Source organism: Amorphotheca resinae, assembly GCF_003019875.1.
Source record: "Amorphotheca resinae ATCC 22711 unplaced genomic scaffold M430scaffold_1, whole genome shotgun sequence".
Taxonomy (NCBI): Eukaryota; Fungi; Ascomycota; class Leotiomycetes; order Helotiales; family Amorphothecaceae; genus Amorphotheca; species Amorphotheca resinae.
The window spans coordinates 1,361,248-1,379,807 of record NW_020194471.1 but is presented as its reverse complement, the minus strand read 5'-3'; the positions used below and the strand labels follow the sequence as shown (position 1 = coordinate 1,379,807).

The 18,560-nt window shown below is 38.9% G+C and overlaps 2 protein-coding genes across 2 annotated transcripts; one reads left to right on the top strand and one right to left on the bottom strand.

Annotated features, from left to right (window-relative positions):
* Positions 1–3,342: 3,342 nt before the first annotated feature.
* Positions 3,343–14,194, top strand: M430DRAFT_38313 (hypothetical protein; the record flags this gene model as incomplete). Its single annotated transcript, XM_024867235.1, has 2 exons — positions 3,343–3,355; positions 12,262–14,194. The coding sequence occupies 2 exons, from the start codon at positions 3,343–3,345 to the stop codon at positions 13,866–13,868; spliced, it is 1,620 nt and encodes a 539-aa protein (XP_024725073.1). The 3' UTR covers positions 13,869–14,194.
* An 11-nt stretch (positions 14,195–14,205) lies between these two features.
* Positions 14,206–17,488, bottom strand: M430DRAFT_38312 (hypothetical protein; the record flags this gene model as incomplete). Its single annotated transcript, XM_024867234.1, has 4 exons — positions 16,527–17,488; positions 16,351–16,472; positions 15,894–16,286; positions 14,206–14,301 (listed from the first exon to the last, which is right to left on the bottom strand). Exons 1-4 carry the CDS (start codon positions 17,353–17,355, stop codon positions 14,206–14,208), a joined length of 1,440 nt encoding a protein of 479 aa, XP_024725072.1. The 5' UTR covers positions 17,356–17,488.
* Between the last annotated feature and the right edge of the window lie 1,072 nt (positions 17,489–18,560).

The following is an 18,560-nucleotide window of genomic DNA, read 5'->3' as shown; positions in this document are numbered from 1 at the left end:
GGCAAGTTAAACTAAGTGTAACTAATATACTACTAAGTATAAAGCTTGTTATAAGATCTTATAAGAGTTTATAGCTAAGCTTAATAAGTTACTTCTCTTATCTAATTATACTAAAGCCGCTATTATAGCTAATCCTGTCTCTACTTACTTTACGACCCTTAAGGCAAAGCTAAGGCCTTACTAGTACTTCTTTACCTAACGAATTAAGAGCTATTTTTGTTAAGCCTACCTCTAAGGCCTCTTATAGCCTTTACGTACTACTACTAAAGCCGTTCTAATTATAGTTAACGTACTATAAGGTCTTTACTACTTAATTAATATTATTATTATTATTATTATTATTATTATTATTATTATTGTTCTTACTACCTATGCCTAATGTATACAGAACCTCTATACTATATAAATCACGTAGTAAAACTATACTAAAGCCAGGTAAAAACCTACGTACTACCTCTTATAAATACTCTATTATAGCGCTACTAGGGCGCTAAGACCTTATTACTACCTTACTAGAACTTAACCTTCTAGCCTAGTAATACTAAATATACTAACAAGACGCTAGTAAGATACTAAAAGGACGCCGGCCGTTAGCTAGGATTACTCTCTCTCTTTCTTAGCTAAGTAGCGCTCGGCTAGCCTAAACTATAAGAACTAGCTAGTAGATAGTAGCTAGTAGATTAGTACGCGCGCGCTCTTTCCTCTCTTTATTACTACTATAAAGTTATAGAACGTCTATAGTGCCCTTAGGTAGAGTACTTACTATAAGGCCTACTACTACTAGTCGAGCTACTAGTAGTTAAGGACTAGGTAAGCTACTGTCTTTAGGGCCTTACTATAAGGACACTAAGGGGTCGCTACCTCTAGTACTTTACGTTTAAAAAGAAAGGCCTAGAGCCTAACCTTACTAGTATAGATCTATATTAAAAGTAAGCTCTTATACTTATAAAGAAGTAAGTACTTCTTAAGGGTATCTACTAAAAGGGCGGGTAGTACGGCTAGAGTAGTACCTTAGTAGTACGCTAGTAAACTATCGTATTAGGTCTATCGTGTCCTCTAGTTCTCTTATAAGGTCTCTTCTAGTAAAGAGTCCTTATACTAGTCCTTTACCTATACGGCTTAGCCTGCCTTATACTTAAGTAACGTATAGGGTAGTACTATAGTAGTGTCGTAGTAGCGTCTCTAGCGTTATTAAAGGCAGGTTACTACTCTATTATAAATAGACTATATAAGTTTACCCTTACTTATATATTCTAGACGTTATTTAAAGTCTATTACTTTCTTATTAAAGTAGAGGTTAAGTAAAGGCGTAGCTGTTTTAGACTTAAGAAACTAAACAAGAGTCGCCTAGTATACCCTTATAACGATATAGAGGTACTATAACTACTTTATAATAAGGTCTTTTATAATCTCTTTAGCTTGTTGCCTAGAGGGGCAGTACTAGACCCTTATACTATATACTATAGCGCTCTAGATTACCTTTATATAGATCTCTCTTACACGTAGTAGGCTATATCCTTATATAGACGTAGCGAGCCTTATAAGTACAAACTACTAGGTAGCGAACTTTTGTTTAATAGTGTTAAGGTAGCTTTTCTACCTAAGCTTCTAATCTATCTAAACTCCTAGAAAGCAGGCCTCTTAGACTAAGGGTATAACCTAGCTATTAAGGTAGACAGGCGTCGTTAGTATAGCGTAAGTATAAGTAAGGTAAAGAAGCTTACTCTTTTTAAGAGTAAACTCTATTTCCTTTATATACGACTACTAGCTATATGTCTACTACGCCTCTTTAAGGTACTAGCGTGTCTTTATTATGTCTCTACTAAAAGCTAAGAGATTAAGGTCGTTAGTAAACCCTACTATAATAAGGCCTGTATGTCTTTATAGTAGCGTGTACAAGCTAGTAGTATAGAGGAAAAAGAGGATAAGAAAGAAGAGCGAGCCTTATAGTACCTTTATAGTAACTTTTTAGGGCGGCGCTACTTCCTTATTAAAGAAGAGGCTAGCTGTCTAATTAGTAAGGAAGCTATACACCTACTACACGGCCTATATAAAGAACCTTAAGTATTAGAGAGTATAGAGAAGGCATGTGTAGTTTACTATATTAAAGGCGCCTTTAATGTCTAGTTAGAGAAAGGACACTATAGCCCTATAGCTCTATACTATATATATAGTGTCGACTACTATTTTGACTATAAGGTCTATTAAGTATTATAGCCGGTTTCTTATCTACGTTTCTAGAAAGAGCCCTTACGACTTTACGGCGTTAGTAAAGCGCCGGCTAATTACTAACTTAATTACTTTACCTATTACGCTTAAGAGTAATATTAGCCTATAGGCCCTAGCGGTTTGTTACTATTTAAGGGTCTTTCTAGGCTTATATAGTACTACTACCTTTACTACTTTAAACTACGCTAGGACGTGCCCTAGCTAGAGGCTTGTAGTTACTACTACTATAAGGAGCTTAGCTAAGGGGCACCTATATACCTTAAGGAAGCTAGTAAGTAGTAGGTTAGGTCCTAGCGCCTTTTAGGTACCTGTCTTTTAGAGAACGTTAGTAATGTCTGCCTCTATTATAGTGTCGTTAATAGTAAACTACTAGTACTACTTGTCCTAAAGGTCTAGAACAACGTCGCTAAGATTAGCTACTAATTCTAAAAAGAACCGCTAGCCTAACACTATTACTTTATTATAGTAGCTTATAGCTAGTACCTCCTTATTAGCGCCTTAAAGAAGAGAGAGTAAGGCCGGTTCTAGAGGTATATAGCTATAGAGCCTAGCTTACCTTTTAAGACTCTAAAGTTTTTATTAGTCTTTTAAGGTAGTAGTAAAGGTACTACGCTAGCTCTTAGTCTTTGTATCTTAGATCGTCTAGAGTTAGTAGGTACTAGCCTACTAGAGGTTACGCTAGTAAAGTTTAGTTAAGGCAGTAGTGTATTAATAGCACGCTGCCTATATTTACTAGATAGCCTTAAGGACCTTACTACTCTACTAAGGTTTAGTACGCTCTTAGCTAACCTTCTTTCTTAAGGTAGATAAGTCTATAATACGTACAAGCTAAGAGGTAAGCGAGTTAATAGCCTTATTAACCTTATAAGGTATATCTAGTAGCTTAGAGAAGAGGTAGAGCCTCTTAGCCTTAATCGCTACTAGCTCTTAGTCTATTAGGGTCTAGCTCTATTCTAGTGCCTTTACGGCTCTCTTATAGTAATCCCTTACTTAGGTAATAACCTTAATTAGCTAGGTATAGTAGTTAGATCCCTTATACCCTAGGTTACTTTAGTAGGTATACTAGAGTATTACTGTAGCCTACGCGTAATTAATTATTAAGTCTTGTTTACTATGTCTCTTTTAGGTTAGCTCTTTCTAAGGTATGTATAGCGAGAGTTACTACTTATAGGCTAGACAAAAGAAGGTCTCTAATTTAGGGGTAGTCTTACTAGCTCTATCCTAGAGTAAGTAGTAAAGGTTTATATTACTTATAACGATCTATAGCCCCTTTAGGTCCTTTCTAGTAAGCTACTAGAGAGGGCTAGTCTAGCCTAAGGAGTTAGGAATTAGTAAGTATATTAACTAGATAGTAATACCTTATAGAGTAACGTAATACTAGTCGACGCTAGTCTCTACTACTTAAGTAAGAGGTAGGTACTACTTATAAACGTAGATAACTATACGGCCTTTACTCTTATAGACCTACTAGTACTTTACCTATACTAGGTAGTAGACTATCTTTATCTGTTTATTATACTATAGCTTCTAGATTACTATAACGTTAGCTTTATAGCTATCGTAAAGCGCTATTAAGGTAAGGCTGTTCTTTCTTATAGTATTCTAGTATACTATTATTAATTTTATTACTAAGAGTCTGGGATCTATAAGTCTTACGTTATAAAGAGGTTACTAGACTCTTAGTTAGTTCCCTAGCTTAATATCTCTATAATATCGTAGCTCTAAACCGTTACTATATCTAGTACCTTAATAAGAGGGCGTCTACGTCTTACTAGAGTCCTTACTATAGGCTTCTTATTATTGCCTGTCTATAGTCTCTTAGGTACTATAACCTAGTAGCCGTTATTACTGTCTTATAAGGACGCTAGCGTAACGTTAGGTACTTAGCTAGTAAAGCTACTCTTTAATACCTTAAACTATCTAAGTCTTTACTAATATATAGTATGTACTTACTCCTTTACCTTAAGGGCCTTAAGATACTAATAGTGTTACGCTATGTATAGTCTACTATAGTTAACGTATCTCTTCTTACTATTAAGTTAGGGGTACTCCTCTTTACCTTAAGGGTACGCTACTCTTATATAGTAGCTATACTAGGCCTAGTTCTTATAGAACCGCCTAATATAGCTAAACTAGTAGTACTAGAAGTATCTTTAGATTTGTAGGTCGGCTAAATACAGCTTGTAGTTAAAGATCTAGGCTTACTAGATTAGCCCTTGTTTATATAGGCGTGTTACTACGTCGACGCTTTAGAGGTATAGTACTATTATTATAAACTTTACTATAAAGGCCTTAATAAGCTTAACTTTAACCTTTGTAATATACGGCGCGTAGGCTTAGATCTCTACTAGTAGCGCTCCTAATTCTACTTATATAACCTAGTCTACTAGTAGGCCCTTTATAATTACTACGAACTTACTCTTATAGAGCTAGGCTATAAGCCTAAACGCCTTTTATACCTAGCCCTAATCTTAGATCGCGGTCTTTAGTATAGCCTCCTTAAAGGTAAGGATAGTGTCGCTACTAAGGAGCTAGTAGGTCACTACTACCTTAGCGCCCCTAATTACTATATTAGCTACCGTTACTACTTTAATAGTACTATAACGTACTAGGTCCTCTATCTGTTTATCTACTCTAATCCTTAGCTCTTTAATCTGTCTCTTTAGTATTACTTATACTCTTGTTAGGCGCTAGCCTACTACTAACGCGTACGTAGCCTAAGGGGCCGCTACTACTATCGGCCTCTAGAAGGCCTCTTTTAACATTGTTCTTAATTACTTAATCGTTACTAGGTTGTCGTTAGAGAGGGTCTTAAGGGTACGTAAGAGGGTCTTTATGTTCGCTACCTTTAGCTCTACTACTACTATCGTTATTATAATAAGGTCGTAAAGGAGGCGCGACGCCTTATCCTCTTTACCTAGTATTACGTAAGCTTTAATTCTTTATATAATTTTCTCTGTCTTATTGTCTTTACTACCCTTACTACTCTCTAGCTCCTTACTATAGCTCTTAGTTAAGGTATAGAAGTACTAGCTCCTACCTGTAAGTAGGTAGTATTAGCTCTGTTTAAGTCTAGTATACCTACTATCTGTTACTATAGGCTCGCCTATAGTCTACTAGTACTCTAAGGGGTATCTAAAGGTACTGATTTTAATTCTATCGTTTGTTTTTAAGTTTTTAGAGTAGTAAGGGGCGTAGACAACTGTTACAAAAGTTTTTTTATAATAAGAACTAAACTAGATTTAGTATAAAATACTTAATTAATGTTATTATAGACACTTATTAACATAACATAAGTATCTCTTTTACTTTACTAGTACTTACTAACCCTAGTTAGTCTAACCTTCTACTTGTTACTAAGACAGATCCTTATAATAGTAATAATAATAATAATAATAATAATAATGTAGAAGATAATAAAGATAATAATAGTAATAATAAGTAGTTAGTCTAGTCTAGTAGTCTTAGGCTATATAGTCGTAAGGCTTAGGTTACGCGTATATATTACTAGTATATAACTAAGACTTGTTTTTACTTTTTTTTCTTTTTTTTCTTTTCTAAATTAATAACTATTCTTAACCTAACTACTTACTATAACTTACGCCTTCTCTAGTATTTTCCTTTTACGACACTACCTTAGTCCTTAATTAGTACTACTTTCTTATACTCCTAGACTATATCTATAGCGTTTCTAAGGTTTCTTACTAGCTCTTACGTATTATCTATAAGAGTATACTCTTTCTATCTTACTAAGTATTGCCTTCTTATAGCTCGTTCTTTATATACTAAGATTAATTCTACTTTAAACTCCTTTTACTTTTTTATAACGTCTAGGCTAAGTAGCTCTAGCGTTACGCCGGCTTTATAGTAGTATAGCTCTAGTAAAGACACATAAAATATAAGGTAGATTTTAAATGTTAAAAGTAACTTAAGCTTATAGGCTAACCTGTTTAATGTAATACAGATAACTTTAAAAGGGCTAAGGTAGTAATCTAATAGCTTCTTATTAGGCCTAGTAACTTAGAGGTGTTTAGTTAAGAGCATTACCTTATTACTTACTTAAAAGAACATAGGTTTACGTTTCTTATTATAAAACCTCTTTTATACTTTAATAGTGTTATACTAGTATTTATCTAGTACTATCCTTTCTTTCTTAATCTATTTTACCCTCTTATATACTACTACTACTTCTCTCTCTATAATGTCGTCTTTAATATTAACCTAGATCTCTAGTAAAAACCTATATAGTATATAGAATAAGGTTACTCTTATTAAGGAGTATACGCTATTATTATATATAAATTTAGTTAGGATAAGTTTTAATACCTAGTTATCTTACTTATACGTTATATAGACCTAAAGGTAGTACTTAATTATCTAGTTCTATACCTTAGTCTAACTGTTACTCTATAAGTAAAAGGTAGTACTAAGCTAGTACCTTACCTTTAAGTAAAAATATAAGAAGGCCTAAAACTTACTTATAAACTAGAGGCCTTTATCTAATATAATCCTTTCTAGAGTCCTAAAATCCTTAACTATATAGTATATAAAGAGTTCTACTAGCTATAAGGCTATAATTATCTTATAGTATAAGATATAGTACGCTACCTTTATATACTTGTTAATAACTATAAGACATAAGTTAAATACCTTTTTATTAAACTTACTTAAGGGTAGGCTTATAATAAAATCTATTAAAATCTACGCCTAAGGCCTTATTAGCTATTCTAGTAGTACTAACTTACTATATAGCTAGTACCTTTTAGGTTTAGTTCTTTAGTAGACTATATACGTCTTAACTTACTCCTTAATATTATAGTATATACCTTACTAAAAGTATTTACGCTAGAGAAGCTCTAGTGTCTTAGTAGTACTAAAGTACCTTACTATTAGGTTGTTATAGTTAATTATAAGGATCTTACTCCTTAAGGCTTTACTTTTTAAGACATAGACCTAGCTATTATACTAAAGTAGACCTGTTAAGTTAACGTACTACTCTAAGTAGTTATCTTTTTTATCCTTAAGTTCCTTACTTACGTTATCTCTTATAATATTACCTTAAATTTAGGCGTCTAGGCTTTATTACCTTTCTTTTATCTTATTACTAAGGCCTTATAGGCTCTTTATAGTAGTCTTACTACTACTAAGGCCTTATTACCCTCTTAAGGTAGTCTTACTATTACTAAGGCCTTGTCGCCCCCTTATAGTACTAGTACGTACCTTACGTATTAGTATTAATTCTTATTCTTTTTCTTAAATAAAAGTGTCTTCTTATTAGGTATTCTAGATTAAGTTAGTTATTAATTCTAATAGTATGTTATATACTGTTTTAAGGCCTACTACTAACCTAGTAGACTCTTATAAAACAAGGTATCTATAGTTACTAGTCTTAGTAATAAGGTTAAGCTAGGTCTTAGCTACGTTACGCGTACTTAACGGCCTTATAGTGTCTTACCTAGTCTATAGCTACTAACGCTTAGGTTAGCCTAAGATATCTTGTCTTACTTAAGGGTCCTTACTTCTTAAGAGTTCTAGAGATCTTACCCTTATAGCTAAGATCTATTGTCCTTTTATTATAGTACTAGTGACTCTTATTAAGAGTACGCCTCTTAGCTTCTCTCTTAAGGCTAAGAGTAAGTCTTGCCTAATCTTATTAGTACTAGACTTATAGTCTAGGCGTCTTAACAGGCTATTAGTAAAGTTACTCTTACTTAACTAGTACTTAATACTAAAATTAAACTTAGCTAGCTTTTAGACCTAACGTACTTGTCTCTTATTTAGCTTTTCTTTTTTTATAAACTATTTTAGGTTATTATAGTCTATCTTAACTATTACTAGTATAAAAGTATAGCTAAGGTAGTGTCTTTATTACTTAAATACTATAATAATTACTAGTATCTCTTAGTTATAGGTTAAGTAGACTTATTATACTAGGTTTAGCTTCTTTAAGTAAAAAGTAATAGAGTACTACTACCTTATGTCCTTTTAGCTAACAAGTTATAACAAAACCCTAGCTATAGTAAACTAAGATATATTAGTCTTAACAAGTATAAGCGACCTTAGCGTAAAGTAAGTAAGTATTAGAGTAGTTATAAATACCTTTTTTAGCTTATTAAATATACATTACACTTCTTTTTTAAATACTAAAGGCCTTGCCTTCTTACCTTAATTTGTACCTTTTAAGAGGTTAGTAAGTAGTACTATTAGTTACGAGTAGCCTTTAATAAACTAGTAGTAAAAGTTTATAAAACCTAAAAATACTTAAATATCTTAGAAAGTATATAGTACTAGCTACTCTTTAATTATAAAGACCTAGCTTAACTTTATTAATACTTCTTTAGTTAAAACAATAAAACCTAAGAACTCTATAGACTAAGTATTAAAATCGTATTTCTTAAGGTTAACGTAGAAGTTATACTATTATAACTGTTTAAGTACTTAGTATATATATATTATATAGTCTTCTACCTTCTTTAAAAAGATTAGGATATTGTCTAGGTAGATTATATAAGTAACGTCTACTAGGCCTACTAGCGCCTCGTTAATATACTACTAGAATGTAGCTAGTATATTACATAATCTAAAGGGTATAACGTAATACTTAAAATAGTTATATTACGTATAAAACGCTATCTTTTACTTATTACTAGGCTAAATATAAATATAGTAGTAAGTATCTTTTAGGTTAAGTTTTATAAAGACTATAGCTCTCTTAAGCCGGTCTAGTGTCTTACTAATTAGTAGTAAAGGTATCTAATTCTTAATAGTAATCTTGTTTAGTACCTAGTAGTTAATATAAAAGTATAGGCCTTTATCTTTTTTTAGTACAAACATAATAAGTACGTCTACTAGACTATAAGACCTTCTAATCTAGCCCTTCTCTAACTTGTCCTTTAAGTATTCTTATAATACTTTTATTTCTTTCTTTACTAGTAAGTAAAGTAGTCCTTATAGTAGCTTAGTACTAGGTTCTAGCTTAATTACGTACTAAGCCTTGTTTTTATCTAAAAGCCTCTTTACCTCTTTATTACTAAATACACGTATAAAATCCTTATACTTAGCTAGTATATATAGCGCTATTAACGCGCTATTACTAAGTATAGCTACTATAAAAAGGCTACTATAACCTCTCTTAAAGAACGCCTTAAATAGTAGTATATCCTCTTCTTCTTTTAAGACCTATATAAATTCCTTAGGTTCTATAATCTTTATACCTTTATGTCTTTAGTAATACTCTTATATCTTAGTAACAAAATTAATCTAAGGGTTTACTTTATAGAGCTATAAGTATCTAAGTACTATTAAGTATACTTTTAGGTTTATAGCTAAGAACTTATACGTGTCTTCTTAGGTTTTACTCTTTAAGTTAGTAGTATTTACTAAGACCTAATACTCTTTAAAGACAAAAATTAAGTTACTATTAACTATCTAAAGCTATAAACGTAAGAAGGTAGTGTTTTTATTATACTACTTATACTTAACTATAAGGGATTAAGAGACTATATTAGCCTCTACTTTACTATTAATTAGACCTTATACTTTCTTTACTTTTTCTTAGCTATCTTATACCTTAATAGTAATAAGAAAGCGTATCCTTAGCTACTTCTTATAATCTAACTACTTCCTTTTATTAGAAAGGCCTAAGTTAATTAAGGCGACTATCTTTAGGCCCTCTCTTTCCCTAAGTTAGTACGCCTATTAGCCTTCTTAAGACAGGCTAAGGCTATATAGCCCTTTTCTTTATAGACGTAGTAGACGACCTTTAGGCGTGTCCTTAATATAGACGTAGACTTATAATCCTTTATATAATATCCTTTTCCCTTATACTTATAGTATTCTAAGTATAGACCTAGGTTTAAGCTAGATTATAGTAGCGTGTTATTAACGCCTATACTAAGGTGTTAAGAACGTAAGTCTTATAAGCCTCTCTTTTTTCTAAAATATTCTTTAGACATAAAGCGGCTTTATTAACGCGCTAAGTACTTACTATATCTTTACTAGCGCTTCTTAGATAAAGACTAACTCTTTTAATAACTTATATATTTATTATATCCTTACTAGCGCCTCTTTATATACTTGTTGTTATTAGAATCCTAACTTACTATACTTCTTTAGATCTAAGTTACTACTATAATAAGTTCCTTATAAGTCTATAAAAGCTTGTACTTAGCGACCTTAACTTAAAGCTCTTACATTAGCTTAGTAAAGAGAACATTTATCTTAGTCTCTTTAGATTTAGAAGAGAGTTATTTCTTAAAGAGCTCTAAGTATTAGACAAATAACTAGATAGATTGTCTTAAGTAAAGTACTACCTTCTTATACTAGCTAAGCGCCTTTAACTTTACTATTTCTAGGCTACTTAAGTAAGATAGTATAACCTTCTTAAAACTATACTATATTCTAGTATCTTTTCTTTACTCTTACTCTTTACGTATCTATATAGATTAAGGGGTCTTCTTTAGGTATAGTATAGTGTATATAATTTTACTCTCTTTTATTATATAGATATTAAGGCTTATATAAAACTCTATCTTATAAGTATATATAAAGTTATTATATTCTAAGATATTCTTACTTATAAAGGGCTTTAGGGCTAAGGCCTATCGTTACTTAACTATTATTGTCGTAAATACTAGTAGTCTTAAGAGTATTACTAAGTATCTTCTTATAGACTCTATAGCCTTATTATAAATACTATCTTACTCTTAGGTTATGTCTTTAGCCTTATCTTTAAGCGTATAAAGGTATAGAGAGAGACACTAGCTCCTTATACACTCTTCTTTAATAAGCTATTAAAGCGACCTTTTTTAGGCCTTACGCTCTTTCTTATCCTTTTCTTTATTTAGTCGCTTAAGTTCCTTATTACGTTTCTAAGCTTTTATAAGTTACGCTTATAGCCTTTTAACTTAACTAAGCGTTACTAACTTATTACTAGCGTCTCTTACTCTTTACTCTTACTCTTGTCTAACTACTATATAACTTACTTGTATTATAGTAAGAGTTCTTTTACTAGGGTTTCCTTTACTAGTAGCTCTTCTTATAAGAGTCCTTTAGGTATCTCTCTCTAAACGACTAAGTACTATAACTATAACAAGCTACCTCTTTAATAAGAAGAAGAATTAGAATGTTAGGGATTAGTATTATAAGTAATATAGTAGAGAATTATAGTTAAGTAGCTAGCGAGTTATAGTATACTTTAATTTAAATCTAAACTAATTCTTGCCTCTCTTCCTTACCCTCTACTCCCTAAGATATATATGTACTACCTAAGAACCTTAAGTAGCCCTAGCGTGCCTATAGGTACGCGGGACCTACGTATTCCTAATCCTACCCCTTTAAGTCCCTAACAGTTACTTAGGTACTACAAAGCATTTAAAAGGTACCTAGTATTATACTATAGGTACTACTATTATTAGGTACTAGCAGAAAAGTCTGTTCTGCCGGTAGGGGGGTGCCGTATAACAAGAGGGGGGGTGCCGCATAACAAGGGGGGGGGTGCCGCGTATCAGCACTCGTCATCATAGCCTTTTACCTTAGTAATGCGGTAGCTAGTAATATCAGTTGCGCGACGGTTGCCGGCACCCACTAATCCCCTATAAGGCATTGCTGTAGTTGCCGAATCGCAGCACCCACTAATCCCCTATAAGGCATTGCTGTAGCTGTCGAATCGTAGTCGATAGCCAAGCGACAAGCCGGGACCCGTCGGGATATTACAGTTCCTTAAGGTAGCCCAAGCAGGAGCTTGATCCTTGCTAGCTGTACCGAGATCAACGTCAATATTCAGGGGACATCGCCCTACCGGTGTAAATAGCTGAGTATATAGAGCAGTTAGCTACCCTTTCTTTTCACTTTGATCAAGTCATCATCCTCTGTGCGATCCCTTTCGTGTGACTCTAGCGGAGTTAGCCCTTCGTCAAGGCACACTGCAGGTACTGCTTTGTATAAAAATCACAAAGCTTCCTTTGTTAGCTTTATTTAGCCCTCGGTGGACCCGCCTTCTCAGCCTTGCCGCGAGCTGAACGAGCTGTGCAGTCTCTAGGCTTTCGTTGTACTCGCCTTGGCTGTCATCAGTTGTCAGGAATAGAAACAGCCTCGCACTGCTCCTCACTCACCTCTCAAATCAACCCCTCGACTCCTCGAGACAGCCGGATCGACTAGTCAGCATCTCGGTCTTCCAGGGCTTCCCACACACAATGTCTCTGTCAGCTTCGCGTCTACTAGCCTGCCTCACCTGGCTCGTGGCAACCCTATCGTTGCTAGCTGAGGCTTCTACTCCTGTTGTTGTCAATGGAAGATCATATGAAGTTGACACGGTCATCACTCGAGATGTCTGCGTGATCGGTGGAGGAGGGTCGGGAACGTATGCGGCAATTCGTCTGTCAGACCTGGGGAAGACGGTGGCGGTTGTTGAGCGGAAGAGCCGCCTTGGAGGACACACGGAGACTTACATTGACCCCGCCACTGGAGCTGCTGTCGACATTGGCGTGCAACTCTGGCACAACACCACCGTTGTCAGGAACTTTGCCGCGCGGTTGAATGTATCCTTGGTCGACATTTCATATTCCCCCACCGCAATCACGGACTACATCGATTTCCGCACTGGGAAGATAGTTACTGGATATAGTCCTGTTGAGCCTTCGGCGGCTGATTTTGTTGCATATGCCGAACAGCTTGCAAAGTACCCTTACTTGGACAATGGTTTCGATTTGCCCGATCCTATCCCGTCTGACTTACTGTTGCCGTTTGGGGATTTTGTCAAGAAGTATTCCCTGCAGAAGATGGTAGGAGTCATCTTCGGCTATGGGCAAGGGATAGGTGATTTGCTCTCTCAGCCCACCCTGTATGTTCTGAAGCTTGTCGGCTTGACTATCCTCGAATCTCTCTCAACTGGTTTCCTCACCACCGCCCTGCATGATAACAGCTTGATATATGAGCATGCTACTGCCATATTGGGAAAGAATGTTTTCTTGAACAGCACTATCTTGGCCGTTGATCGTGAAAGTCCCGAGGGAGTCAAGGTCCTCATCAAGGAACCGACAGGGTTGACACTGATCCGCTCTCAGAAACTCGTCTCCGCAATTCCTCCTAAATTGAACAATCTACGAGGGTGGGACTTGAGCGAGACAGAAAAAGGCCTTTTCGGACAATTTAGCAACGGAGCATATTTCACGGGTTTACTGCGTGAGACGGGCATTCCGGACAATGTGTCCATAACAAATACCAGAAACGACACGCTGTACAACCTGCCAGTACTTCCTGCCGTTTACACAATGGGGCAAACAGGCGTACCTGGCTTGGTTTCCGTGTTCTACGGAAGCCCTTCTCCACTGCCAATTGCGCAAGTTAAGGAGGCCATTCTCTCAGATGTGAAGAAACTTCAGATACCTGGCAAAGGACCAAGCAACCCGGAGTTGGCTGTGTTTTCCGCTCACGTACCATTTGAGTGCACGGTGCCAGCTAGTGCCATCAAGGCAGGCTTCTATAAGAAGCTGAACGGGTTGCAAGGACAGAGACACACCTACTACACTGGAGCAGCTTTTCAGGCACAGGATTCGTCCCTGCTCTGGCAATTTACCGAAGCATTGTTGCCAAATATAACTGGGGCAAGCGGGAACCATTCTCGGAGAGGATATGCTTGATGGTGGGACGAGGTCGGCTGGAATATGACTTATTGGTTGCTCCTGATGGGATCACACCTCGGGAAGATGATTTGGAGTAATTACGATACATAATACGATAATGGCAGATACACTTTGATTACCTACCGAGGCAGACGAATTACTGCTCCTTGTCCTGGCCTTGCCAGTTAACGCAGTACAGTGTACAAGACAATATCAATAATAGTGATTGAGCCATACTTCAGCCCACTCATTCAGCTCCTCTGAGTCGAGGCGCTCTGGCTAGGTTCCAGCCCTGAAATTGAGAACGCAGACATAAAATGAGTAGCTTATCAGCCTGAACAACGAAACCATCTACTTAGATATTATCATTGGATGCTTGAGAAACGGTATCGCAAACCAGTGGGCCCATCTTTTGAAGCGTGGCCGTTAGGAGCGGGATGTCCCACGCGATCTAATCTGAATGATCAATTCTGACGTCTCGCAAGGCTGACTGAGCACTGTGGCAGCTCGGCTCTCCCGACTTGAGAAACATATCACTGCATGATAATGCACCAGAGCGGCACACATCTAAGAATAACTCCCCTGGCGAGGCAGAAAACCATCGTGGGGTTGGATGACAGGATGCCACGAGGTTGTTGCGGTGTGGTGTTCAGAGACAGTTGATGACGGAAATAGAATCAGGGCGGCAGAAAAAGGCGGTCTCCAAGACTAGCCGAATCGGTAAGCTTCTTGAATCTGCTGAGAGTCTGAGACTCTCTTTCGTCACCCTTCATCCTCAGAATTTCAGTTTACGCCGCCATTTTCTATTCAAATCTTGCCTATGATCAGGAGGCCAATCTCACTCAATTTGTTGGGAGCCTCTCTTTACAGGCCTTGGCTAGGCAGGGTTGTCCGACCCGCATCTCGAAGATGCAGCCACTGCGCGACATGTGCGCGAATGCACAAGGTGCTCAACCAATACCCCAGTGACCTCAATGCTTATCGACCAACATCCCGCATTCTTACTCCCGAATTAGAATCGTGCGTGGTCTTCTCTGCTATATTGATAGCCAGCTGCATTACAACGACGAGGGGTGTAGATCATATGATACTTTCGTCAAAAGCTTTGGTCGGAAGGCCGGGTTTCGAGATTCAAAGCTGACTGGAAACCTCTTCCGATGCCCTCCCAATACTAGATCAAAAATTCGACGTCCAAGTTCCCGTCCGATCCTTTCTTATATTCAGGCCATGCGCTGGTATCCACCTTGGCGGGCGGGCGTTAAACAGGGAGACAGGTTGGTTGTCTGCGAATTTTATCTCTTGAGCAAACCTTATCAACTCAGCATCTCCTTGAATTTAGTCTCCATGTCTGATCATCTATCAAGACGGGACCTAGCTCTCGATAACTTTGGCAATCTCCCATTAAGTCTGGTCCAAATTGCTTTGCTCGCTTCCAAAAGCATGAAGAGCCAAGCAAAAATGCAGAACCTTTTCTTACTGCTGTGTTCTTGTTAATTCAAAGACGGAATCAAAACGGATTCTCAGACCTTATGATTTTCCTACTTGTCGACCATTCGGCCGATGATCCTACCTACTAAACGGAACCTATCGGGGATGCCTCTCCTAAGTCCATCGCAACTTCGCAAGTTGGCGTGCCAGACTCGAAAAGACTTGAGACAGGTCCCAAAGAGGAATATCATCTCGTTCATCAAAGAAAACATACATTCAGTACCTACCGGGTGGGACTGACTCCCTGACTCAGATCCCGGAGATTCTCTGCTTCCTCACGCGACCGCAAAACGGGGAGAACCAGAGTTCGTGTTCGTTGGATCTACTAATTGATCATGAAAGAACAATGTTCGAGGTATCCATCTGAGCGTTGGAGGTTCAGACGCTATCGAGTCACAAACCACCATTCGGAGCCTCATTCAGCACTTCTTTAACTAGTTTCAAATCTCTCTCCACATCGACTTTCCACGTGCTAATCGCAACCCGACAAGCCGGTTTGCTGCCCCATTTTGTTCCCGAAACGTACATTTTTCTAGTACTATTGATTCTACTCACCAACTCATCATTGACTTTCTCATCTTTGGCTCTAAAGAGCACAATGATATGAGTATTCTCGAACTCATGACCGCTTGCAAGTTTCTCGTCATCTGAGACTGGCAGCGGGTAGTGGGGAAGTAACGTGTAGTCCGGACTGCCGTGCAAGAATCTGGAAATTCCCCTGGCTAGCCTTACCTGTCTTGCAAACATCTCGGCCAACCCCTCTCGTCCATACGCCAGCAGCACGGCATAAACAGGCAGAGCCCTGAAGCGTCGCGAGTTCTCGAGGCCGATGTTGAGCGGTGAGGGAATGGTCGAGGGTCCAGAGGAGAGATACGCTGCGTTTGGATTCTGGAAAACCGAGGATAGGGTTGCGCTTGAACGCGTGAGGAAAAAACCGCAGTCATAAGGCTGCCTCGGTGCGTTAGGAGCATTGCGGTAGGGGAAGAGGATATGGAGCAGAAGTCATGCATACGACGTTGAGCATTTTGTGGCAGTCGCCAGTAATGGAGTCGGCGAGCTCGAGCCCTGAGACTGCGTTGCGGAGCGCGCCGAACTCTGGAGTCCGAGGGAGGGAGCGCGCAAATATTCCAAAAGCTGACAGAAGATTAGTCCTTGCAAGGTCGGCTCTTCATGGCACAGAAGCTATACCTCCGTCAACATGTAACCATGCTCCGTATTTATCACAGAGGTCTCGAATCTTCTGCATCTCAAGGAAGCCGTCCGTACTGAACCTTCCGGTATTAACTTCGCCTGCACTTAAGACAACAATGCTGACAACGCCCTCCTTCTCTTGTTGTAGCTCCTGCTGCAAAAGATCAAGGTCCATCTTCCAAGGATGATCCACTCCCGATCCGATGTCTCTCACAGCCGCTCGACCCAAACCTACCACACTGGATGCTTTATAAAGTGAGCTATGCCCCATGGCCGTCAAGACCTGAATCTTCCTAATTCCCGCTTTCAAGCAAGCAGTTAATAACCCCATCTCACCAACTCCTCCCAACTCTCCCAATCCCTCAAGACGTTTGCTAACCACAGCCTCTCTCCCACAAGCTAATCCAAGAATATTAGCCCCCGTAGCCCCCGTCGTAAAAGTCTTCCCCTCCCACCCCCTACCCAGATCCAGCAACTGCACCAACATGCCCAACGCGCGATCTTCAACGATCGTACTCACGCTCTGATCCGGAAGATGCACCTGCACATTCTGATCAAAAGCCGTAACGACACAATCCGCGAACTCGGCGACAGGAAACGTGCCACCGGTCACGAACCCGTAGTAGTTCGCGGACGTCTTAGGCCCGTTGAAGCCCGGGACCAGATCAGTTAGGAGATGCGCTTCTGTGGCTGCATCTCCAAGACCGGTTGCTGGCAGCGAGGAGGGGATCGTGGATGCAGCACGGAGGAGAGCTGAGGGGGAGGGGAGCGCATCGTTGGGGGTTGAGTCGACGAGCGACTTGATCCTGCTATAGGAGGTTGTCATTTTACCCCGCGTGAGATCGAGCGGCGCTCAACTCGTGATTGGCAATAATGTTCAAAAGACGGGAGATCTGGCATGGGTTTTGTCTCTTCGGGATGATTGAGGTTGAAAGCAGCTCACAATGAATGACTCACGGAATTGCAGGCACGTTATACGGAATAGCCCATGCTTTTGACTACTGAAAGAAAACACGGTGTTCTACGACCTGATCTCCGCGGAAATCCCCCGCGTTGAGCATGAAGTCGCTTCTAATTGGGAATCTACAGAGGATTGTGAGCAAGTTGCCGCTTCACAGAATACCACCAAAATTGCAGAGTGTTGCGGCAGGAGATGAGTAATTGTTATTATCATCTCTCATGGACTATTCAGACCGGGGTCCTGTAGAGAAGAGGCGATCTTGGACTGAAGCAGTAGTTTCTGCCGTTGCCCAGGACCGCGCTACAGTTAGTTGCTACTTACTCCGTAGTTTGCGGAAGCAGCAACTAACTATAGTACGCGGAAAGCCCCAGAGCAAGGGAGGGCCGGTCCCGACGTAGAAGCTTGATCTTGGTCGTGGAGCTCTTTTCCTTTTCCTTTTTTCCGTGAGCGCGTTGGCCGCGTTGTAAGTACTTAGTGCTGACTACTATTACTGTAATATGTTGATAACCTGCTACAGTAAATGCTTCTCTGCCTGCTCTCCCATGGCGATTGGATGGGGGCGGGAAACAGGGAAGCCATCAGGGGCGCCCCGCCGAGGACTTTATTACAGTACTTGGTGCTACTTATCTGGTCAAACTGAGGATCGTGTATCAGGAATCTACCGTGCAACGTACGGTACAGAGAGTTATGTGTATGGGACTGGGTGAACAGAGGGCTGGTGGGAGCTGCCTGTGTCTCGTCTCAACCGCTAAATCGGTGTTTGACTGGGCCAATCACACAAGAAGCGTTCAGAGTACACATACAACGTACATACTCCGTACAGGACATGCTCTGCAGGAGTGTTTCGTGCGGGGTCTCACAAGACTACTCTCTAGTCCTTGTACGTACCAAAGTATCATGCATCTCCGCTGGGACGGTCCATCCAGCGGTCTCTCCCAGCAGAAGCGGAGTCTAGAAAAGCTAACAGAGCCTAGAAAGGTTAACAAAACCTAAAAGTCTCAAGTTCGTCCCTCTCGCCGAGCTCCCGGACGGCCCCGCCTGCGCCCCTGAACCCTGAACCGCCAAGTGCG